The sequence below is a fragment of the Corythoichthys intestinalis genome, chromosome 19, assembly GCF_030265065.1.
Source record: "Corythoichthys intestinalis isolate RoL2023-P3 chromosome 19, ASM3026506v1, whole genome shotgun sequence".
In the NCBI taxonomy this organism is placed as follows: Eukaryota; Metazoa; Chordata; class Actinopteri; order Syngnathiformes; family Syngnathidae; genus Corythoichthys; species Corythoichthys intestinalis.
In genome coordinates, this window is record NC_080413.1 from 26,260,629 (window position 1) to 26,286,555 (window position 25,927).

At 38.2% G+C, this 25,927-nt stretch overlaps 1 protein-coding gene across 1 annotated transcript in view; it reads left to right on the forward strand.

The window, feature by feature from the left end:
* The window catches only part of fmn1 (formin 1), a 44,453-nt gene extending 19,092 nt beyond the window's left edge, over positions 1-25,361 (forward strand). The window contains exons 6-19 of the mRNA XM_057823453.1: positions 2,125-2,825; positions 5,444-5,582; positions 5,676-5,763; positions 10,447-10,508; positions 10,583-10,671; positions 10,807-10,936; positions 13,056-13,202; positions 13,328-13,387; positions 13,479-13,599; positions 20,010-20,102; positions 23,399-23,450; positions 23,541-23,690; positions 23,946-24,027; positions 24,113-25,361. Coding sequence (XP_057679436.1) covers positions 2,125-2,825; positions 5,444-5,582; positions 5,676-5,763; positions 10,447-10,508; positions 10,583-10,671; positions 10,807-10,936; positions 13,056-13,202; positions 13,328-13,387; positions 13,479-13,599; positions 20,010-20,102; positions 23,399-23,450; positions 23,541-23,690; positions 23,946-24,027; positions 24,113-24,172 — 1,974 coding nt within the window. The 3' untranslated portion in view covers positions 24,173-25,361. The remainder of the gene's footprint in view (positions 1-2,124; positions 2,826-5,443; positions 5,583-5,675; positions 5,764-10,446; positions 10,509-10,582; positions 10,672-10,806; positions 10,937-13,055; positions 13,203-13,327; positions 13,388-13,478; positions 13,600-20,009; positions 20,103-23,398; positions 23,451-23,540; positions 23,691-23,945; positions 24,028-24,112) is intronic.
* The last annotated feature ends 566 nt before the right edge of the window (positions 25,362-25,927 follow it).

Below are 25,927 nucleotides of genomic sequence, written 5' to 3' on the forward strand. Positions count from 1 at the left end.
GCTCCAAATATGTATTAATTAAAACCCTCCTGCCAGCTCATATTGATGTTTCTATGATATTAATATACAATGAGGTGCAAAAGTATTTGCAGCCCTTGTGATTTTGCTCTCACCCACTTAGAAAATAGACGTCTGAAATTTCAATCATAGATGAATTTCCACTAATAGAGTCATAATCTTAAAAAAAAAAAAAAAAAAATCCGGAAGTTTCATTGTATGATTTTTCAAAAATGTATTTGTAATTTACAGGGGTTCATAAATTCCCCTGAGAAACTCAGTGCTAATATTTAGTGCAGAAGCCTTTGTTTACAATCACAGAGGTCAGATGCTTTTTGTAGTTCTTCAACAGGTTTTCACATATAGAAACAGGGATTTTGGCCCTTTCCTCCACACAAATCTTCTCTCTCAGGTTCAGGATCTTTTTTCAGGTTTCAAGGTTGTCGTTGAGTTTCAGCTCCATCCAAAGATTTACTGTTGGATTGAGGTCTGGAGACTGGTTAGATCACTCCAGAACCTTGATATGCTTTTTACGCAGCCACTCCTTGTCTAGCTTGCCTATGTGCTCTGGATAATTTTCATGTTGGAAGATCCAGCCACGACTCATCTTCAGGTCTCTGACTGAGGGAAGACGGGTGTGGCTCTAAATCTGATGATACATTTCACCATTCATCTTCTGCTTTATACAGTACAGCCGTCCTGTCCCCTTTGCCGAAAAGCAGCCCCAAAGCATGAGGTTTCCACCCTCATACTTCACAGTGAGGATGGTCTCCTTGGGATTGCACTCATCCTTTTTTTCCCTCCACACACGACGGGTAAAGTTCACACCAAAAAGGTCTACTTTGGTCTCATCTGACCACATGACTTTCCCCCATGACCCCTCTGCATAATTTAGATGGTCCATGGCAAACTTCAGACGGGCCTTCACATGTACTGGCTTCGACAGGGGAACCTTCTGAGCGATGCAAGATTTTAAACCATTGCACTGTAGTTTTCTACTGACAGAAGCCTTTGAAACTGTGCATCTTCAGGTCATTGACCAACTTCTGCCGTGTAGTTCTAGGCTGAGCCCTCACTTTTCTCATCATGAGTGATACCCCACGAGGAGAGATTTTACATGGAGCCCCAGTCCGAGGTAGATTATCAGTCATGTTTAGCCTTTTCCATTTTCTAACAATTGCTGCAACTGTTGAATTATTCTCATTAAGCTGCTTTCCAATTGTCCCATAGCCTTTTCCAGCGTTGTAGAGCTCAACAATTTTTCTCTCTGGTGTCTTTCGAAATGTTTCTGGTCTTGCCCATGGTAGCAGTTGGATTATGACAGACTGTGGCGTGCACAGGTGACAGTAATGAGCTCAAACAGGTCGTGGGTCGATGGTTACTCATGGGGTAAAGTTGGACTTTTTTTTTTAGGTAGACTGATAACTCTTTAAGTGTCATAATCAGGGCCGGCCCAGCCTATACACAGACTATGCAGCTGCTTAGGGCCCCTGACCACTAGGGGGCCCCCAATCTGGCAATTGTTTAATTTATGTTCTATTTTGTTGACTACAGTTTGCTTTATTTGACTTTTGTGAGTTTTGAGACTTGATTACAAGCTTAAAAAAATAAAAGTTCTTCCTTAACTTCTTTCTGTCCTCTTTTCGAAAAAGTTTTGGCGCTGTCTACTGTAAGTATTGACAATCATTTGGGGTGAGAAGTTTGAAGTATGCAGTGCAACAAAATCTTATTAAGATACAAAATATGGACGTATAGGTTGGATTGCATGTATGGGTTTCACAGTACACTGTGACGGAATGGTGGGCCAAAAATATGGGCCCCTTTGCATTATTTTGCTTAGGGCCCCCAAATGGCCTGGGCCGGCCCTGGTCATAATTATTGCTGATTTTCAGGGCTACAAATACTTATGAACCCCAATAAATTACAAATTATTTTTAAAACAATGCAATATGATTTCAGGATTTTTTTATGTCACTCTATAAGGGGAAATACTGTATATCTATGATTGAAATTTCAGACCTCTACCTATTTTCTAAGTGGGTGAACTTGCAAAATCACAAGGGGTGCAAATACTTCTGCTCCTCACTGTATATATAATACGGTATATTCTCCTTCACACTTTTCCAGGAGGACTTTGGTCAGGAACTCTCAAAACTAAGAGCAGAAAATGAGGCCACGGTGTCCCGACTGAAGCTCACCCTGGCTGAACTGCAGTCCAAGCTCTCTAAACTTGGCAGCCTCAGACGTGGCGAGCTCAGAGACGCAGCGGTGTCCACACAAGATGACAAATTTCCACACAAAGCATTCCGCACTGTCTGCATCCAGACTGACAGAGAGACCTTCATCAGGAGTGATGACGACAACCAGAGGAGAGACTGTAGCCCAACTCAGCAGCAGAGGGTGACTCCTAAAAAACTAGACTTGGCTTCCATCAGTTTAAGCCTGGCAGGTCAGCGAGAAGGAGGACCACTGTGTCAATCTGGGAGACATCATGCACCAAGCAATGCTGTCACTCCTCCTCCTCCACCACCACTGCCATGTTCGTCACCAATGCTAACCCATGAACAAACAATTAAAGCCCCACCACCAGCTCCACCTTTGCCAAGTTCATCACAAACGCTGACCAACAAACAAACATACAAAGTATCACCACCTCCTCCACCACCACCTCCACCTGCTCCGTTTATATCAACTGCCGGTCCCCCACCACCTCCACCCCCACCATTCATGTCACATTCAACATCCCTGACTCCTAGAAAACCTGTGGTGGAGCCTTCGTGTCCCATGAAGCCTCTGTACTGGACTAGAATTCAGATTGAGGACAACAAGTAGGTTTACAGGTTCAGATCATCACAACCATGCATAAAAATAACTCACAAAGTAAGCCATTCCACTGAAACTAGACAAAAGTAATAAAATGCTAAAAGTCAGAAAATCGCCACAGATGCTGAAACATGTTTGCCTTTCAAAAGTCCATACCACCTATGCTTAATTCAAATAAATGGACTTTTGACCCTTCGCGTGATCTGTTGTCATCACCCTGTCAGCCGGGGTGTTGCACTTGACTGAACTGCTAACAAAACACGCTCAGAGACAACTTTAAAATGAAAACCTTGCTTGAAAGGAAAGATATTGACGTGACAGTTCATTTGTAAATTTTACAAAAATACATTTAAAAAAAGATTTATAATTAACATATTCTATCGGACGTCATATCTCATTTTCACTCTGCGCAAGGAGTTTCAGTTTTCTAGAAAAAAAAATAATGCTCACTTTATTTCCTCCTTGTATTGTTTGTAACGTCATCATAGTTTGCTAGTGTGTGCAGCAGTGTTGTTTTCATCAGCAATAACTTGAACGAAAATATTTCGTCGACGAACCATTTTTTCATGACGATGATAAGATGATAACGAGCTAAAAACGTGTCTTAGGAGACGAAAACATAACGACACAAATGCCAGTTTTTGCCTGACGAGACGAAAACAAGAGAAAATGCACCATGGCTTTTTTCACATGTTCACGATGTCCGTCACATTTTACATGTAGTTAGCGTGCATCGTAGCTGTGTCTGGTTGTGTCACTCATGTTATGCGCTGCGCCTCCCCCAACTCACCCGCTAGTGTCCTCTCCAGTCTCCCAATTGCTTGTTTTGAGACACACACTAAGATTTGTCATCATATCTTGGCAAGAGAGACTATGCAATATATCTTTAGCCTTCAAACGTCTGTGCTGGGTGATCATCACGCACTAAATGTAACTTATAACTTTAGCTTAGCATTCACGTTCTCGTTAGCATCAGGATATTGCTAACGGCGAGCGTCCTCTTAAACTCTCGGACAACTTTTTTTTTTACATACAGTTCATGGCGTCCAGGTGGGTATGATGATTTTTTTTTTTTTTTTAAGTTTTACAGACGAATTTTTTTTTTTTTTAATTAAACGTCGACGAAAACTCAACGAAATTAGTCTTGAGTTTTTTGAGATTACTAAACTATGACTAAGACTAATAAGTATTATCGTCCAAAAGACAAAGACTAAGACGAAAAATAAAAGGGCTGGCAAAAACAACACTGGTGGGCAGTTTGCATCTTATTTCAGTACTTCGTGAAATACTACTACCGTAATTTTTGGACGATAAGCCGCTACTTTTTTTCCTTGATTTTGAATCATTTGGCACATAGTCCAGTGCGGCTTATTTGTGGATTTATTTGCGTTAATAGGTAACAATATATTTGACAGCAGCGTCATAAGACCATCATAATTATGACATGAAACTATCATGGACCATGGGCATTACTGAATGCTTATGACCGATGTCATTAAGTGTCATCTGGCAAATTATGTCCCAAACTCCATTTATGTCCAGCTTGGATCTTTTACATCCATTCAAAAGTAAGATAATTTGCCGGATAACAATAAATGACATCTGTTATAAGCATTCATTAATGCTCATGACAGTGTCATATCATAATTATGATTGTCTAATGACAGTCTTATAACGCCACTGTCAAATAAAGTGTTACCAAATACCATAACTAGCAATTAATGAAACAACTGGAACAGTAACTGAAGAAATAATTGGCACAAAACATGAATTTTAATTTTTATTTACATCTGTAGCGCCACAATGCATGCTAGGAGGCATGTTAGACAAAAACAGGTTTACTGTCTCCCCTAAAGGGAGCAGTGATGGCCAAATGAAGCTTCTTGAAGCAATGAAGCTCGCAGCCAAAGCTTCATAGTGGTTCATTTGGTCTTATGGCAGTCGTATGATGCTGTCAAATAAGTGTTACAGGTTAATATCTTTTGGTGTAAATATCCTATAATGCAGTGAGGACAGTTGCGGTTTATAGTCCAGTGCAGCTTATCTATGTACAAATGCAGTTTTTATGTCAAATTTGGTGGGTGCCGGCTTATAGTCAGGTGCACCTTATAGTCCAAAAATGATGGTACTTCTTCACACATCTCGAAAACATTATGAAGGTAGTTAAAGACACAAAAATGTCCGAAGGTGTGACTGCAAATGTTGTTTTTAGCTCACCTATTACCCCAAAAGGGAGAAACGCTGAAGAAATAGATAACCTGAATACATAAACTGCTCATGGTTGTTGTTGGCAGAGGTGTTGAGCCACTTAAATCATACTGGGTGATGCTTCTAATATTTTGCCACTGATGTAGCTAAATAAGACAACCAAAATAAATTACTCACAGACTTCAGTAGAAAACAGTGTAAGCCCCCACCACAATGATAAACATATTGTTAAAATACAGAAATTGTGTACTGCCCAATGGGTTCCACATCCATTTCCGTCAACTTCAATGACATTCAAAATAAGTCATCTTAAACGAGAAAAACAAATGTTTCAAAACAGACAAACACAACTTTGTGGTATAGACAAAGCAGTTCATTAAGAATTGGATAAATATTGTTTTTGTCTCTTTCTCAGGAACAACACAGTGTGGAATGTTTTGAAAGAACCACATATCATGAACACAGTTGAGTTTGAGGATCTGTTTGCAAAAACCACCACAAGACTCAAAAGAAAACCACTGGTGGAGAATTATAAGAAAACAAAAGCCAAGAAGGTAACCCACAGAATGAACATTTTTTAATTGAAACTTATTTAGACCATACTTTGGATATATATGTATCATGTTAATATGTGTTTTGTGTGTTAGATCATTAAGCTGCTGGACGGTAAGCGCTCTCAGGCTGTGGGCATCCTCATGTCAAGCCTCCACCTTGAGATGAAAGACATCCGACAAGGTCAGACATTGTGTTTGCCAACTGCACTAGGGAACAAAATTTTACTTGTTTTGGTCTGAAAGTTGCTTTTAACTGTTAGGGTATGGAATTCAAATCCCAGTTTTTCAAAATCCATCAGGTCAAGTTTTTAAACGAAAATAACTTAGCTTTCTTAAGAAATATGAAAAACACAGTACAATACTTAGCATACAGTGTATCACAAAAGTGAGTACACCCCTCGCATTTCTGCAGATATTTAAGTACTGTACATCTTTTCATCGGACAACACTGACAAAATGACACTTTGACACAATGAAAAGTAGTCTGTGTGCAGCCTTATATAATGAATTCATTTCCCCCTCAAAATAACTCAAAATATAGCCATTAATATGTAAACGCCTGGCAACAAAAGTGAGTACATCCCTTTGAAAAAACATCCCTAAATGTCCAAATTGAGTAGTGGTTGTCATTTTCCCTCCAAAATGTCATTGAAGAGGTGGGGGATCAGCCTGTTAGTGCTCAGACCATACGCCACACTCTACATCAAATTGATGTGCATGGCTGTCACCCCAGGAGGAAGCCTCTTCTGAAAATGGTTCACAACAAAGCCCGCAAACAGTTTGCTGAAGACATGTCAACAAAGCACATGGATTACTGGAACCATGTCCTATGGTCTGGGCGAGCTTTCTGACCCCCCACAGGCTGACCCCCACCTCTTCAATCTCTGAAACAATGCTGACAGCACTCCTGTAACGAGTCACATGACATTTTGGAGGAAAAATGACAAGCAGTACTCAATTTGGACATTTAGGGACGTACATTTTTTCAAATGGATGTACTCACTTTTGTTGCCAGGGGTTTAGATATTAATGGCTATATTTTGAGTTATTTTGAGGGGAAAATAAATTAACTCTATTATATAAGCTGCACACAGACTACTTTTCATTGTGTCAAAGTGTCATTTTGTCAGTGTTGTCCCATGAAAAGATATACTTAATTATTTGCAGAAATGCGAGGAGTGTACTCACTTTTGTGATACACTGTATGTGCGTGTCTTTAATAAAGTAAAAACATATTGACATACAGTGCAATAATATATGAAAGAGACAGGCTTGACTGCAAAATATACTTAAGACTGTTATATTTCTGCACAGTATGTGGCTAGTTGTGTACATGTAGTAACAAGATAGTAAGTTGGTAAACTATGTAGAAAGCTTGTGTGATAAAGACAGACTAAAGACTAAAACCAGTTCAGGATATTCTATACTCAAAAATGTGTTAAAATCAGCCGTCAGACCTGAAACATTTTTTTTCTAAATCGTTACATACATCGAGATATCGTTTAGTTTAGTACGGAGAGGTGTAAGAGCCATTATTTTAGTGCCCCAGAGCTCTCGAAACTTAAAAAAAGCACATTAACATGGTTTCGTCTGCTTCCCAGTGATGTGTTTATCTGTCTGCCAAAACAGCCTGATAGCACAGATATCAGTACGCCTGCCCCTTTGCTATTGGATGCGTTGACGTCTGCGTGTTTCTAGTTTCTATTTTGAAAATAAAACAGATTTCTATTTTTGGCCCTGCCCCTTTGCGAAAATTCACTCAAGACTTGCCGCTCGCTCCAAAATGGCCACCAAAACTTTTGCCTAGAGGTCCCTTCCCACATACACATGAATGGGAAACGGCCTTTGTGGAAATGCCGGCGCATCCCGTGCGCACGCCATTTTACAAGTCTCGTAACTTGGTGATTACATCAACTATGTAATTGCGGTACCGCTCATTTGAAAGTGTGGTAGTGGAGCTTCAACGTCATTTTTACTTGAATTCAATAGACCAAGTAAAACGGGAGATAATGCCCTTTGAGTGTTATAGTTTTATTGCCCTCAAAAATAAGCGTTAAAACACTGCATGGACCATGGGTTGTATGTACGTCTATATTTTTGTCATTTGTTGTCGTTTTTTCCAATCTGAAAGCACAGTGGAGAACTACATCTGTTTTGTTTACAAACGTTAACGCCCCGCGACAATTTAGGAAACACGAAAAATTTAATTGTCTTGATTGGTTACGTATCCCAATACACAAGTGTCAGAAAGCGCAATAAGGGTCATAGTCAGTGTTGTTAATCTTACTTTAAAAAACCAATTAGTTAGTTACAAATTACTTCTCCCAAAAAGTAATTTCAACTTTTCATGTTCTACATGTTATTACATTATGCATTCTATAATATCTTTCATATCAAAGATGTTTATATTTACTGATTGAAGAATAAGAATACTTTATACTAGAGATGATGCCAATCGATCGGGTCCGATCACGTCATTTTCAAAGTATCGGAATCGACAAAAAAATATCAGACATGCCTTTTTTTAATATATATATATTTTTAAATTAAATCGTTTTCTAATTGTATTTAACGTTACAGACATAAAATGTTACCCTCATCCAGAGTCTTTAGTTTAGGCTTAAGGTAGGGTTATCAAATTTATCCCGTTAACAGCGGTAATTTTTTTTTTTTTTTTTTTATCACATTAAAATATTTAACGCAATTAGCGCATGCGCTGCACGACCTACTCACGCATTGTCGCGTTCAATCTGTAATGGCGCTGTTTTACCTATATATAGAGCTAAAAGGCAGCCTACAATGAATAGAGTGAATTTCGGCAACCTTTGGAGCCTATTTTTAATTGGCTAAATCTTAACAATCCCTCTCCCTACAATTAGAAATATTGTGGGAAGCAATGAGGAGAAGAAAGGTATTAATTGAGCTTTTTCTTAACACCCTATGTTATTTCCCAACGCAGAGAAGATATATCAATTGGTACCACGACGCACAGTCATGGTTGCACTTCCCATCATGCATTTGGGCAGAACAGTTAAATGGCTACAGTATCATTTACTGAAAGCTCAACAAATACACTAGATGGCAATATTTAGTCACAATATACAAAGTCACATTTATCCTTTAAGAATTACAAGTCTTTCTATCCGTGGATCCCTCTCATAGAAAGAATGTTAATAATGTAAATGCCATCTTGAGGATTTATTGCCATAATAAACAAATACAGTACTTATGTACTGTATGTTGAATGTATATATTCGTCCAAGCTTTATTCATTTTTTTCTTAATGCATTGCCAAAATGTATATGATCGGGAAAAATTATCGGGAATGATTGGAATTGAATCGGGAGCACACAAAAAAAAGCAATCGGATCGGGGCATATCGGGATCGGCAGATACTCAAACTAAAACGATCGGGATCGGATCGGGAGCAAAAAAACATGATCGGAACAACCCTACTTTATACAGTTTTTTAGACCATTTGGTATTTATTTGGATCAAATATATTACAGTCTGGTAGTATTGAGTTCATTTTGTCTACACTTATAGATTATTATAATTTTATATTTTTTCTTTTATCACGGACAAACGTTTTAGGTTGTTTTATTTACCTGACTGTTTCAGCGTGTACTTCCACCTTCATCGGAGTGTCACTGGTGTTGGTTCGACGCGTCCATAGACTTCACTCTCATAGGACACTGATGAATGAAAGCGTGACTCATCTGTTAGATTTGACAGGCGAGTCACGCCCCCTGCTGCCCGAACAGCAGAGATGGTCAAGAAAATTTCATCTAATATACTAGTATTACACTCTATTAAGAAACCACAAATTCTGACCATTCACCACTGCAAATCTGTGAAACTGTATGTTAGGCCTACTGCACATTAAGCAGAACACTATCCTTAAATATTCTGTAAAGTAACAATATTAAATACTGAAAGTAATTCAAGTTTGAGAACGCTACCTTTGAAATTCCCTGGCCCGTCGCCATTATCGCTGTCTTATTGTGTTTGCTAGACCGTGCAGTGAAGCAGAACATGCTTGCCCACCTAGTCAATCATCATCTCGTTTTCAACGGCGTCACCATCCCCTTCCCTCCTTGCCCCTCCCGCTCTGCTCTCTTCAGGCAGGCAGGCAGGCAGGCAGGCAGGCAGGCAGGCAGGCAGGCAGCTGATGTGTGACAAAATCAGACAACTTGCACTTCATTCAACCAAATTGTAGTCACACACTCTATAAATTCCCAGTAACGGTAACGGCGTTGCAAAAATGGGGAAAGTACCGTAATTTTCGCACTATAAGGCACACCTGACTATAAGGCGCCACCCACCAAACGTGACACAAAAACGGCATTTGTTCATAGATAAACCGCATTGGACTATAAGCCGCAGCTGTCCTCACTGTATTATGGCATATTTACACCACAAAAAAAAAATTAACTGGTAACATTTTATTTGACAGTGGAATCATCTGACTGTCATAAGACCAAATGAACCACCATGAAGCTTTGAAGCAATAGGCTACAAAGCTTCATTGCTTCAAGAAGCTTTATTTGGCCATCACTGCTCCCTTGGGAGAGACAGTCAACCTCTACTGCCACCTGCTGTCAACACTGTTGTTGTTCAACATGCCTCATAGCATGCATTGCAGCGTTCCAGATGTAAATAACAATCGAATGCACTCACTGACAGTGGCGCCATAAGACTGTCATTAGACAATCATAATTACGACATGACACTGCCACGAGCATTAATGAATGCTTATAACAGATGTCATTTAGTGTTATCCGTAGAGATGACCCGATGAAAGGGAAACAATTTTTTAATTTTACAATAAAAATGTGATCTTTGTTTGTCTTACTTCCTCCAGCTATTCTGACTGCGGATAACTCCGTGGTGGACCTTGAGACTATTGAGGCACTGTATGAAAATGTGTGTGTTACAAAAGGGTATATAAGAGCATTTTTCTATTAAAATCACATTAAATGCAAATGTCAATGTGCCAGAGAGCCCAGCCAGACGAACTGGAGAAGATCAAGACACATTACGAGGCATCCAAGGAAGAAGAGTTAAAACTCTTGGACAAACCTGAACTGTGAGTATAAACAGAACATAAGTATGATTTTATGGGAGCATTGAATGGGCCAACAGTTAGTCCGAGCCACAATGTATTAATAACAACTGTTAGCTGTCAGGATTGTTTTCAATTTTGAATTTTTGTGTGATCCAGGTTCCTGTATGAGCTCTCACAGATTTCAGACTTTGCAGGGCGAGCTCGCTGCATCATTTTCAAGGCAGCCTTCAATGATGGGATGGCATCCATTCAACATAAACTTCACATGATGTCGTCTGTGTGTGAGGTAGGATTAAATATGGTAGATTACAAGAAGTACCCATATTAGGGAGAACTGTATTGTAGATTGAATGCAAGTCCGCATGAAACAATTTAGCGCGTCCGTCCACTTTATCACATGGGCTGATTTACCACATACCACCGTTGTTGCAGTTTGGAGCACATTTTGCCATGGCTTACACAGCAAACCTCAATGCATGGTAGCCGTTTTATCGTGTCCAAGTACAACACATGATAGTTAACCCATTCAATGAGTAAACTAGTTTGTATAAATATACATATACATTACATATACATACATATATATATATATATATATATATATATATATATATATATATATATATATATATATATATATATATATATATATATATATATATATATATATATATATTGCGGAAAACACTCAGGTGGCTTGAAGACCCCCAATTTGGCCAAATTTCAATATTGTCCTATATGCATGTGTAAAACATCATTGAAAAGCTTAAAATCTCTATTTTCTGGTGGAAGAAAAATTTTGAGCATGAGGGCATTTAAAAAAAAAAACAACAACATTTTTTTAAGCCTCTAAACTAGGGTGACCATATTTTGATTTCCAAAAAAGAGGAAACTCAGCCCGGCCTCAAAAAACTTGAATTTTACTCGAAGTTCACTCAAAGATGCCTATATAACTTTAATATATTTAAAGTGTGCCCCCTCACTCTGGATGGAAAAATGCAGTTTGAAAATAAATAAATAAATAATGACTTTAAAATATATATACATATACTGTACATATATATATATATATATATATATATATATATATATATATATATATATATATATATACATACACTGTACATATGTATAATATATAATGCAGACCCATAGAAATGTAGTCTAGTCAATACACATACACACAGAAGGCTATGTGCCAACAAAACATTTTTATAAATTACTATCACGACAATTGTCCTTGACAAATTGTTATTCCTATTCAATTGATATTCTCATTCAATGTTCTAGATTGCACACAAATAAAAACCGAAATAAACTGACAAACTATTCAACCAGCATGTTTCCAAACGTAGCACTTCAAAACTACGTTTCCCATAATGCCTAGCGCGGTTTAGCTTACTGATAGCTAGCTGAGGCAAAAATGAAACTTGCTATAAAAGTTTACAATCAGCGGCAGCGCAACGATGCGACACCAAACGGGATTTTATAGTCAAAGTTCCAACAGAAGTCAACAGTTGCCATTATATACGTATTTATCGTAAAAAAACTTCAAGCGTTGTGGCCAAATCGTCAACCCAATAGATGGCGGTAACGCCTCATGATAGGGGTTAACTGCCAACAAAAACAAGAACTACTTCCCTCCCTACTACTAGGAGCTATGTCATCGCAGGCAGGCGCCAGGCGCTGCCACCCAGCAGCCAGAAGGATTCTCTTCAAATTGGTCCCGTGAAAAATCATAAAAACCGAACATTTTTATGAATTTATAAAACCCGCCCGGACCACGAGGATACTACGTGAAAGTAGGACTTGCAACAGTAACAAAAAAAATACAATTAAGCGATAGTTACAAGGTAGATATCCGTGACCTATTTACAGACAGACATAATTTGTTTAAAAGTTTACAATATGCAACTGAATAATTTTTTTAAGTGTTTTTTTTTTAACTTAATATTAGACATCAATTAATGATTCTAAGATAAAAATGATAGACATTTCAAATAATAAATATAATTACTTACTTTCTTTTTATGACTGGGTTGAAACAAAAGCGGTTGTGCGGTGCCTGTAAATGGGGCTCTCCAGGGTAAAACGGACAGATTAAAAATAGTTTGGGGGGGTTAGTACGCCATGAAACTGCTATGGCAGTATACAAACATATTGTTCTATCAAACACAACAGTTCTTTTGGCTTAACATACAGCAGTTTATTTTAAAGAGGGGTGCAAGAGCAAAAACTGCTTTTTCAGTTTTGTCTGTGTTTTCCGCCACATACGTATATATACGTATATAGTACAGGAAACACAACAATTTCTTAAGTTCCCACTTATTATATTGCTTTCTGAATCATAGAGCTGTGAATATGCATCACCTAACAAAAAGTTGGCCATGTGCTTTTTCATCAAGGCTCTGTTGGAAAAAGGTGGTGTGAAGGAAGTACTGGGACTGATCTTGGCTTTGGGCAATCACATGAATGGAGGCAACAGGCTCAGAGGCCAAGCTGATGGCTTCAGTCTAGAGATCCTTCCGAAACTCAAAGACGTTAAGAGCAGGGTACTGAAGCTCGCCACTGTGGTCTTAGTTCATTCATGTGCAAATTGAACATGAGAGCTCTGAGTTGTGTGGAACCTGAAAAAAAAACATGCCGTAAAAATTGCCTGCTCTGTTTTTATCTTTAGGACAATCGCATCAGCCTGGTGGACTACGTGGTATCATATTACCTTCACAATGTTGACAAGGTAGTAAGACGATTAGACCTCAAATTGTGTTTCTTATAAACACAAGTCCAAGTGTTACTGTCCCTCTTTAAATTTCATATTTGCATGCCAGAATGCCGGAACAGACAAGAGTACTTTCCCCCTCCCTGAACCTCAGGATGTCTTCTTGGCAGCACAGCTCAATTTTGAGGACCTCAATGCACAGATCAAAAAGCTTGGCAAAGATCTCGCAGGTATGTGATGTCACATCTGAGAACTTGGTGTCTTTTCCCTTTCATAGAAAACCTACTGAGTGTTGGTCACATTCTCCAAAACATGAAATGACAGTTCGTGACTTGTGAACTGTAATTGGTGGTTATTTTGATGTGACCTCAGCCTGATTGTGTAACTCTTATCACTGAGATTTTTTTTTTTTTGTTCTGTGGAGTTCGCCACACACCAAATCTCCATCTGGCAACATTTTTCTTCAAACGTCCCCAAATCAATGCGACTCTTCGTTCTGGCTTCACATGCACTGGCCCCTGTAAATGTATATACTTTGGATTAAAGCCCTTTAACAGAACCTGAGGTTGACCAAAAAACAGCTTATCTTGTATTATTCTCCCCATTTAGAACAATCCTTAGAGATGGTATACATATGTTTGCATATGATATGTGTCTGTATCCAGAGACTTGTAGGAGTCTTGCCACTGATACTAGCCTGGCGCCTTTTAGATCCAGCTTCTAATCCTATGGCCCATCAGATTTCCCGTCCTTTGAGCGCCTGTCCTGTCGCCAGCAAAGGTAGACTGTAGTTTCCCACTTATGTACTCTCCAGACCGCTTATCTGAACCATCTCTGCACGGGCCTACACACGGGCCCGTAACCATCTCGGCTGTATCAGGCCGGGCTCCAGTGTGGCCCACAGATATACGCCACAGATTGCTTTCTTTAGCTCTCAACACAGCTTTGTGGTATCGCTCCATCAACCAAAAACGTCTCATCTGGATCATCCATCGCGGCTTCTCATTGTACTGCCTCTTTGAACTGCCTTTTTTGTTGCTCTTCACTCTCTCTAAGTTCGTTTTAAACTTGGTATATAAAGACTTCAGTCGGAGTTGACGGCGGTTTGCTTCTGTAATCATCATTGCGTTTTAGAAATCAACACTACAGACTTTCACTTGACATCAAGAAGTCAGTGGATTTTACTCAAAAAGCAGCTTTAAAACGATTATCAATCATTTGAAGCTGAATTAGCAAGAAGCAGGACGTAGCCGAAACTCATTGCCAGTCAATTTGTAAGGCAGATTCACGCTTATATTCAATTGATGGCATCTTCAGTTGGATAATATACATGCTTCTGGAATGTGAGAGGTTGCCAGTCTACCACAAGAAACCTGTGCAAGCATGTGAAAAACAGGTAATCTTCACACTACAAGGATTTTAAATCAGAACGTTAGAACTGAGAGGAAATGTACTATCCACCAAACCTGGTTTCCTTCTTTAGCATCAGTTTTGCAATTGAAGGTAAAGTACAGTGGTATGAAAAAGTATCTGAACCTTTTGAAATTCCTCACATTCATTACATGTGATGTTTCACTTACTTATTTTCCCCCTTCTGTCATTGTTTGCATACTATCCAAGGCCGGCCCAGCCTATACACAGATTATGCTGCTGCTTAGGGCCCCTGACCACTAGGGGGTCCCCAATCTGGCAACCTCCTTTCATACGTTGTTAATAGAGCATTGTGAATAATGTGGCACGCATTGCCGTTTATCTATGCAAACAGCCATTTAAATGAAATATTGGCATAATATGCATTTGAAATGGTGGGCCAAAAATATGGGCCCCTTGGCATTATTTTGCTTAGGGCCCCCAAATGGCCTGGGCCGGCCCTGATACTATCCTCATTAAAATATGAAAACCTATAAATATTTTGGGTGGTTTTAGTTAAAACAGACACTTTTTTTTCATCTGTGTGATTTTGACAAAAGTCAGATTTGTTTTTATGTTGAAATGTGAGAAATTCCAAAAGGTTCAGATACTTTTTCATACCGCTTTAGTACTGGGAATACATAACTTGGTATAAAATATGTATTCAAGAGAAAAACAACAAAGCACACAATCTGTTCTAATGGTTTACAATTCTTACAAATGAACCAAGTCTGATTTGTAAATAATGTATCCAACTATGTTCTTGGTAGGATAAGATAACATTAGCAATTCTGCCTCAAGGCCATAAATGTCATAAACACTGTCATAAATGCAGAGTCCAGGCTAAATTGTTTGTCATGTTTTTGCAGTAATGAGAACATTATGAATTTAACTCGAAAGGTCTGGTCAATATATCAAAACAGTCCCTGGGGAAGATTAAGACACTTTTCCCCTACTCCTCTTTTCAAGTATAATAATTTTGAGACTATGACAAAACATGAGGATACATTTGAGACACAACTATCAGTATGATTCAGTGGAAGCAATCACAGCAATAAACATTCCTAAAAGAATACCGGTACCCTTTGGCAGTGACATATTTATGTTCTAAGGCTATATTTATCAGGTAGTGCCGATGTTACAACTGTTTTTGCCCAATTAATACGCAAAATACTGTTTGGTATTTGTGCTCATCTATCTATGCCAGCAATATTGTTGACAACTAGAACAATTACATGCACTTTCACTGGATGAGCTGCGTCCATTAACACCACTAAATAATGCAAGGCAGTCATGCACTTAGTTTGCAAATGTGTGAGTTAAGTGAAATGAGCGCATCTTAATTTCACTATACTGTACTTTTTGCTGAGGTGGGTAGAGTAGCCAAAAAAAATTTACTCAAGTAGCAATAGTGTTACTTGAAAATAATAATTCTCAAGTAAATGTCCCAGGCAGGCAGGTGGTGTGGACCCAAATGCAGGGAAAGAAAAACGCAGCCAGGCAGGTGGCGGTGAACTCAAAAAACGTTTAAATAATAATTATCAAAAACACAAAGTACAACCAAAAGGACTGGGGATCAAAAAGGCAATGTTCAAACAAAACTTACTTAATCGGAGGGACTGGTACACGAGGGCTTGGACAGGACTTGACATCGACACTGACAATGACGCAACAAGGAGTGAACAGAAACTTGGAGTTTATATACGGACAGAGATTAGGGGTAACGAGACAACGAGGAACAGATGGGTGACACAGGGGGATGCAGATTGGAGGATACACAAGGAGCAGTAACAACAGGTGAAATCAATGGGCAATCACAGGGACACACTAGGAGGGAATCCAACACAAAACCTAACAGTAAAAGTAAAAGTAGTCATTAGGGGAAACCTAACACAACACACAAGCCCACCACACTGGAGAGAAACCATTTTCCTGCTCAGTTTGTTGTCAGGGGTTAGCTCAAACAGAATACATAGTTAGCTGGGATAGGCTCCAGCACCTCCGCGACCCTCGTGAGGAAGAAGCGGTATGGAAAATGAATGACTGAATGAAGAATACTTAAAGGGCTGATTATAAACGTATTTCTTTTATGGTCTTAGTTGATGCTAGTGTTGCGGCGGTAACGTTTTTTTAGCTGCTGATACTGATTCCTTTAACCGGGCTGTGTGGAATCGGGCGATTCCGATAAATAATGGTATTTTTTTCTCAGCACAAAGTTGAAGTGAAGTATGAAGTGTTTTATTATAATGTACTATAACATACTACACAACCACATTAATCAAAAGAAATACAAAAAAATTAAGATTTTGAATTGCGGCAAGAGAAAAAAATCTACAGAAATTAATCATTATATGTTCAAAGAGCATAAGAGCCTTCTAGTGGAGAAAACATATTTCCTTTTATGAAACTAAAAGGATCATATCTCCGGTTTCCCGTGATCAATCGGTGCCAAATAAAAACTGGGAGAGAGGTTTAAATCTGCGCTTTCGAGTCATGTTGAAGGCAGCGCGCTATGTCAAATACGTCATTTTATACGGTGCTTTAAAAATGTCACGTGATTGGACAGCCCGTCCTGATCATACAACGGCAAGGTTGAGTCTGATTGGTATAATGGAGTCATGAGATCACTGTTGTGACGTCTCATTGGTGAAACTGGTTGAGCCACTGGCAAAAAAGAAGTACATTTTAATATTTAGAATAAAGAGGAAAAAAGTAACGAGCAGTGTTGGGAATAACGCAGTTACAAATAACGTTGTTACATAACGTCGTTATTTTTTTCAGTACCGGGGAAATCTAACTAACTATTTTTTCCGCCATTACAACACCGTTACTGGCGCTCAAAAGGGATGCGTTACTTACTTTGAATAAATTGAAGAAACTACCAGCCGTAGCGAGTCTACTCTGCTCTGTTTATTTGTCATCCGAGACTTGGGGTGCGTTCAGGTTCCTGACAATGAAAATAGTAAACACACATAGCCTACCTTTGCAAGAACGATGGAGTTGCCGTTAATACGGTCATAATGTGCAGGTCCTGCACCCATCCGCAGCAAAACTCTTCGTAGCTTTGTAGCGATTTGTAATTTCAGAATCGCTGATGAGTTTAGTAACATACACCAAACAATAAATACAGCAGAATGTCCATTTCGCATAATTGTGGAAGCCCGTCGACATCTTTACTCCATTTGTCTTCGGCTTGCTCGTAAGGGTCAACATTGTTCACATCCTTAAGTTTGATCACATATCTGTTCTTCGCCTTAGTAACGAGGTTGTCTCTTTATCGAACTGGCAAGTTAAAGTTCAATGTACCGCGAGCCAGACCTGCTTCCAATATGGCTGCGTTGTTGTCAAATCTCAGTGATCCCCCTTTCTGTGACGTAAACGCTCGAGCCTAATAGCACTCGTACTTCAGAGCCGGTGTTTTCACACACAAACCGGAACAGCGCATGCGGCAAACACACACACACGCAAAACAGATGCAGAGGGATATGATGGCAGAGCATTCAGAGGAAAATTTGTCCTTTACGAGGTGGCGATACAAACACTATTTCAAATTGGTCGAAATTAAAGGAAAGAACGTGCATGTAAAGTGTAACTTGTGTCCTGGGGCAAAGCTTTTGTCGACATCTGTGGTAAGCAATTCAAATCTGTTTATTTTTGTTGCACTTCAAGTGTAGGATAAATCTTTTGCTGGTGAGGTGCAATAAATATTATAAGGTTCTATAACACAACTACCTGTCTGTTCTTCTTCAACTGACTCGAATACTGCTCAGAAAATTTCAAATTCTTTGACATACAACAACGTCTTTTTTAAAGTAACGGAAATAGTTACTTTTCCCGGTAACTAGTTACTTTTACTTTACAGTAATTCAGTTACTAACTCAGTTACTTTATGGAAGCAGTAGTGAGTAACTGTAACTAATTACTTTTTTAAAGTAACGTGTCCAACACTGGTAACCCAAAGTAGCGGAGTAAGAGTAGCGTTTCTTCTTCACAAATCGACTCAAGTAGAAGTAAAATGGATGGCTTTGTAAAACTACTCTTAGAAGTACATTTTTCTCAAAAAGTTACTCAAGTAAATGTAACGGAGTAAATGTAACGTGTTACTACCCACCTCTGACTTTTTGTTATATTCTGGTGGTGTTCCCTAAGATTTTTCAAATGTAAATATAAGGCTTGGTTCAATAAAGGTTGGGTAATACTGCATCGAAAGATGTACGTGGCGTCTCAGTGAAGTAAAGTGTGATGAGGCAACTGAAACCTCATGCAGCATCAAACAAAAGATATTTTCACAACTGAAGGTTCTGTTTACTCGAGGATCTTTAACCCTCTTCAGTGGGATATAAGCAAACTTTTAAGACACAAAAGGCAGACAAAAGAAAGAAAGCCTCTCCGTACAATGTAGAAAAAGATACTGGCTTCCACAGTTTACACAAATCCCGATTGAAAACAGTATTCTTTTGTAATCTTATCTGGGTGATGTTGATCAAGCGTCAGGGTGGAGGGGCGCAGCCTCTATTATGACTGGCCTGCGCAGACTGGCTCCTCTGATCCACTGATTGGACACAGGGAAAGGAGAACCAGAGTTAGTAGTCGCCATCTCAATGTGTATCAAAGTGAAATTTAAGGAGGAAGTTGAGCTGATAAGCTTCTCATGAACAGGTAAAGTTCATTTCCTCAACATGCTTCATGTGTTAGCACACCTTTCTGAAGCTTAATCCAAGACGTGTTATAAACATAACATCAATTATGACAAGAGTTTGATTAAAAATGACATTTCCAGCAAAGATTTGGATCACATTTAGATCATTAAAAGAAAAAATTAAATTCCGAAATGCGCAATTGATACTGTCACACAACACAACACTTCCAGGTTGTGTAAGGCTCCATTACGGACTGTTCAGGCAACAACACGAGCCCTCTGTTTTACGACTGAACCACACATACCTGAACAAAGGAAAATGCAATTAGTTTTAAGATTTTACCAGACACCATACTGTACTTATGTCATTTTCACATGCTGGCCAAACAAAAGCTCAGAATCTTCATTGTGTCACCTCTTTGTTTTTATTAACCAAGTCTTCAGCAGTCAGTCAATTTTAAGACCTTCACTATGGCACACTGGGAGTTGCTGCTTCTGTCACTTTGAGCTCTCACAAAGCTCAGTTTTCATTATTTCAAGGCAGTTTGTTTGTTCCTTTGTCTAATCCGAGGTTTTGTTTGTTTATCAAAGGATGTGAAAAAGATGTGCAGAAGGTCTGCACGGAAACCCCTGAAGAACATCTGCAGCCATTTAAAGACAGAATGGAGACATTTGTTCTCAGTGGTAAGTAGTCAGGTTTTGTGTCACCAAACTATGAGTCACATGTAGGCAAAGATGTTAATAAAGATTAGTTTTGTCGCCTGCTTTGAAATTTCTTGAGGTAAATCATTGGGATTTTGCATTTCACAAATAAAATACTGTAATGAATCAAAAATTCAAACATACTGTAATTTTTGGACTAAAAGCCACTACTTTTTTCCTTTATTTTGAATCCTGCTGCTTATAGTCCAATGTGGCTTATTTGTTGATTTATTTTTGTTAACAATTAAAACTTAATTTGACAGAGACTTCATCAGACTGTCATACGACTGTCATAATTATAACATGATACTATCATGGTATTACTGAATGCTTATGACAGATGTTATTAAGTGTCATCCGGCAAATTATGTCACTAACTCAATTTATGTCCAGCTTGGATCTTATACATCCATTCAAAAGTGAGATAATTTGCCGGATAACACTAATCTGGAACAGTAACTGAATAAATAATTTGCATTAATTATAATTAATGCTCATGAAAGTGTCGTATCATAATTATGACAGTCTTATGGCGCCACTGTCATATGAAGTGTTACCATATACCGTAAGTTGGTACAGTAACTGAAGAAATAATTAGCACGGAACATAAATTTTGATTGTTATTTGCATCTGTAGCGCTGCAATGCCTGCTAGGAGGCAAGTTGGACAACAACACTTTTGACAAAAGGTGGCAGCAGAGGTTCACTGTCTCCCTCAAAGGAGCAGTGATGGCCAAATGAAGCTTCTTGGACCAATGAAGCTTTGGACCAATTGGCTCCAAAGCTTCATGGTGGTTCATTTGGTCTTGGACAGTCGTATGATGCCGCTGTCAGATGAAGTGTTACCGGTTAATATCTTTTTGTGTGAATATCCCATAATACAGCTAGGACAGCTGCGGCTTAAAGTCCAGTGCAGTTTAGCTATAAACAAATGTCGTTTTTGGGCCAAATTTGGTGGGTGGCGGCTTATAGTCAGGTGCACCTTATAGTGCAAAAATTATTGTAAGCACGATGAGGAGTGTGTGTGAAGACCGAAATACAAATAATTTTGGCAATGGCACCACCAGGGGGTGGCCACGATCCCCACCCTCCCTATAAAGTTGTTGGCCACCCCACTAGTCACCCCACTCGACAGTATAATGTCAGATTGTATTAGCAGTGGAACTCAAAATGTTGACTGGACCTTTATGGACTATGCACATTAATAACTAATCATTAATAACTTGAAAAATAACATAATAAACCAAAGTATATCATTAGGCATGTCCTGAAGTCTTCCTGACAGTTTTCTACTATGTTGTTTACCACAACAACATGATAAAAACCTGAAACTATGGCTTCTAGTTTTGGTGTGCCACCCCAAGATTTTAAGTGGCCCAATTTGCCTGCATCTATGGAAAATGTCTGGAGGTGCCACTGAATTTTGGATATGATAGTTAACAATATTTTCCAAATTTAGATCATTTAAGTTGTGCGTTAACATCATACCTTTTGTAAAAATGTTACCCGTACTATTGATATAAATATATTACTATACTGTATGTTGAACTACTGTAAGTAGGTCCATTTACTAAACCCATTTATTAATTTCTTGCAATGTTCTGTGTACATCAGAAACATTCTGTTCTGACCTTTAATAATCAAACTACAAATGTTTCAAGATGTTTTCAAGGCATAATCCCAAGTGCAAGAATCATCTAAAGCAGTGTCTCTTAATCTTGCTAAAGGTACCGAAACCCACAGGTTTCACATATGCATTCATAGAACCCTTCTGAATTGGATAATCAAAAAAAAAAAAAAAAAAAAAAATTTAAATCAGAACTTATTTATTAAATTCATCTCACCTAAGATCGAAGCAGATTCCCGTTCAGCTTTTGTCTCATTTTGACAGCATGTTTTTAAACAGGTCAAAATTTGAGTCCATGCTGCCCATAAATCTGTTACTTCTTCATAGCAAGTGTAAGTCAGCCTTCCACTGAGTAAAACAGTTTCTCCATCAGATAGAGGACAAGCAATTGAAATAAAGCCTGTAAATTGGGGGCAAGCCAGTCAAAGACCTACCGTAATTTTTGGACTATAAGCCGCTACTTTTTTCCCTCATTTTGAATCCTGCGGCTTATAGTCTAGTGCGGCTTATTTCTTGATTTATTTGGGTCAATAGTTAACACTGTATGTGATAGCAGCGTCGTAAGACCATCATAATTATGACATGACATTATCATGGGCATTAATAAATGCTTATGACAGATGTTATTAAGTGTCCGGCAAAATATGTCACTTACTCCATTTATGGCCAGCTCGGATCTTTAACATCCTATCAAAAGGGAGATAATTTGCCAGATGATAGAAAATGATGTCTGTCATAAGCATTCATTATTGCTCATGGCAGTGTCACGTCATAATTATGATAGTCTTATGACAGTCTTATGGCACCACCACCACCATAAAGCCTTACCAAATACCATAACTAGCAATTAATGAAACAACTGGAACAGTAACTGAAAAGAAAGTGAGCACAGAACATGAATTTTGATTGTTATTTATATCTGTAGTGCTGCAATGCATGCTAGGAGGCATGTTGGACAACAGGTGGCAGCAGAGGTTGATTGACTCACCCAAGAGAACAGTGATGACCAAATGAAGCTTCTTGAAGCCATGAAACTTTGCAGCCAATTGGTTCAAAACTTGATGGTGGTTGATTTAGTCTTCTGACAGTCTTATGATGCCGCTGTCAAATAGTGTTACCAGTTAAAGTCTTTTGGTGTAAATATCCCATAATACAGTGAGGACTGCTGCGGCTTATGGTCCAGTGCAGCTGATCGATTAACAAATGCTGTTTTCATGTCAAATTTGGTGGGTGGCAGTTTATAGTTAGGTGTGCCTTATAGTGCGTAAATTGTGCTAATCTAACGCACCACTTTGCTTAGATTTGGTCAGTGTACGACAATAGGGCCCTGCGGGTCCTTTGCCGAACCCCTTAGACTTACTCACTGAACCCCTAGGGTTCAATCGAACCCAGGTTAAGACCCACTGATTTAGAGTAAATCCACAGTACATGAATAGAAAAGGCGCTCTGCAGAAAACTGGGCAATCGCTATTCAAGATTTCTTTGCAGACAAAACAACCATGTGTGTCATAATTCTAATTTTGTGACACAGAGATCGTGTAGTAAGATGGCTTTTTCTTTTTTTTTCCCTTAAACTGTTTTTTGTTCTTAATTCATATCAAATAATTAGTTATCTTAATCGTGGAGTTGATGATTATGACATCTCTCTTCAGCACGCAAGGAACATATTGGAGCATCCTCTCAGTTGATTACAGTACAAAAAAGGTTGGCATAAGAGTATCTTTTCCCCCTTAAAAACAAAACAAAAAAATCACGATTGCAAATGGTCACATTAATTCCTTTTTGACTTCTCAGTTTCCAGGACTTGTGTGTATACTTTGGACTTAAACCAAAAGCGGGAGAAAAGGAGATGACGTCAAGTCATTTCTTCATGCTGTGGTTTGAGTTTTGTGCAGACTTCAACACCAGGTGGAAGAGGGAGAATCGGAACTTCACTAAAGAAAGGTATGGTACCCAAGGAGATACATATTCTGTATATTAACGATTTTGGACCCATACATGACACCATATTTTCACTTCTTGTAACTGCAAAGATGTCCCAATACATTTGTTCACATATTGATGAATGTTTGAGTAAAATATAACTCATTTGGGTGTGCGTATGGAACTATTAGTGTGGTTTTATGGTTGGAAATGATTCAAGTGCATGCAATATTTCTCTGGAAAGGGTTGTTTAATTATTATTATTATTTTTTGTAGGTTAAAAGAGGCCCAGCAGTCAGTGAAACAGATCACAGCAGAGAAGAAAGTGGAGACCAGGAAGATAAACCCTAACAGTCTTGTAAGTGTGGTACATAAGAAAATATAAATGGGATCTTTTCACTGAAATGTGTCGTTGTTTTTGTTTTGTTTGTTTTTTCAAACAGAAAGAACGTCTGCGGCAGAAAGAAGCTAATAAGACCCCAATTTACAGTTTTCAAAAATAACACAATCAAATGCTATTTATACGATACAGTAGAACCTTCGCATCTGAAGATGCTTCCATAGAAGGGTATAAAAATGCGGCAAAAAGGAAAATGAGTGACCAACCAGAAATGTACTTATTGTGACTTAGGAAAAGTGTACATGAAATATTTTTGTTTTAAATATTGTTACTCAGAGTGCACTGGTTAGCTATTTTTCTTTTCATTTTTTTAAAGTTGTATTTTAAAAAAAACACTACAGGCCAAGCTTTTCAGGGGACATCTCTGTTTGACTCTGGAACTGGATTATCCAAATTTATCTATAAATGTGACCATTTTGATTCAACTGATCTATCATTCTGATATCCTCATGGTGCAGGACCCAATGGGTCAGGATCAAAATCATCTCATCTCATTCATTTCCTAATTACAAAAGGTTGCTTTGGCATCAATAAAGACTGACACCTTCAAGGTTGGCCACTGAAAACGGAGATAGGAAAAACCTGAATAATGTGTAGTAACTATTCTTTTACCACCTTAATCTCCATTTGTTACTTTTCAAGTATTTATCATGGTTCAGGGTCATGGGTGATCTTGAAACTTTTTTTCTTTTTAATATATCTTCTGTCTTTTAAAATATTTATGTACAAATAAATTACTACGTGCAATTGTGTTTCATATTTTATTTCCAAACAAAAGAGTGTGATACACAAATCTCAATCAAATACTGTACACTGTTGAAAACTAACCGATAATTACAGTATGTGGATCAAGGCGCTTATTGGTGACCCTATACTTGCCTGAACACCCCCACCCCCCTCCCCAATAATCGAAGTTATTGAACTTTTAGTTGAAATTGTGTACTAAGTCACTCACGTACACCAACATGGACTGTAATTTTTTCAAAGCCTTCACTTATGTTAGTTGTCTGTAAACCGAAAATGTGACAACAATAGTGCAGTTCGCACATTGTTTTTGAAGCTGCGCTGCGCAATCTTTTTTTTTCCGGTTGATGTATTTATTCAAATGTATAAAAAATATTTTCATGTAATATTAACTCTGAATGATAGAAAATTAGGTTTAATAGGAATAACTTGACTCTTTGGAATTTTAAAAAAAAAAAAAAGTTTTTAAAAAAAAAAAAGTCTCGTTTTTGTCACATGACCAAATTTACGTATCCTGATTGGGTATTTATGATGTCTTGAAGTTGAAAATTCATCTCTACAAATATGTGATTAATAAAATATATTCATGTTTTAATTCACTCTATTTCTACTGTTTGTTTTTAACTTCATTAACTTTACAAACCACATTTTTTATTCACATACATACATAAAGTATCCTTTTTATGTAGCTTTTTTACAAAGGTACTTTGCTTTAGAAACCTAAATTGACTTTTATTCCACATTCTAGGAAAGCATCATACAGTATGCAACGACCAATTGATTTCCCTAAATGTATGTTTATGTGTAAATATATTATATACTGTTTATGATTTAGACATAATACATATATACATATAAACAGTATATATATATACATAAAACACATTGTGTATCAGGCAGGGGTGAAAGTGGGCCAGAACGGTCAGGAACGCAGTTCTGGTATAAGATTCAGGGCCAGAACGCAGTTCCGGTATAAGATTCAGGGCCAGAATGCTGTGCGGTGCTTTGATTCCGAAAATATGACGGCAACTGTCAAAACGCTATGTAAAAAATGTAAAGTAAATGTTTAGATTAAGTTCAATTTTGATATACAGCCTATGTTCTTAAGTAGTTA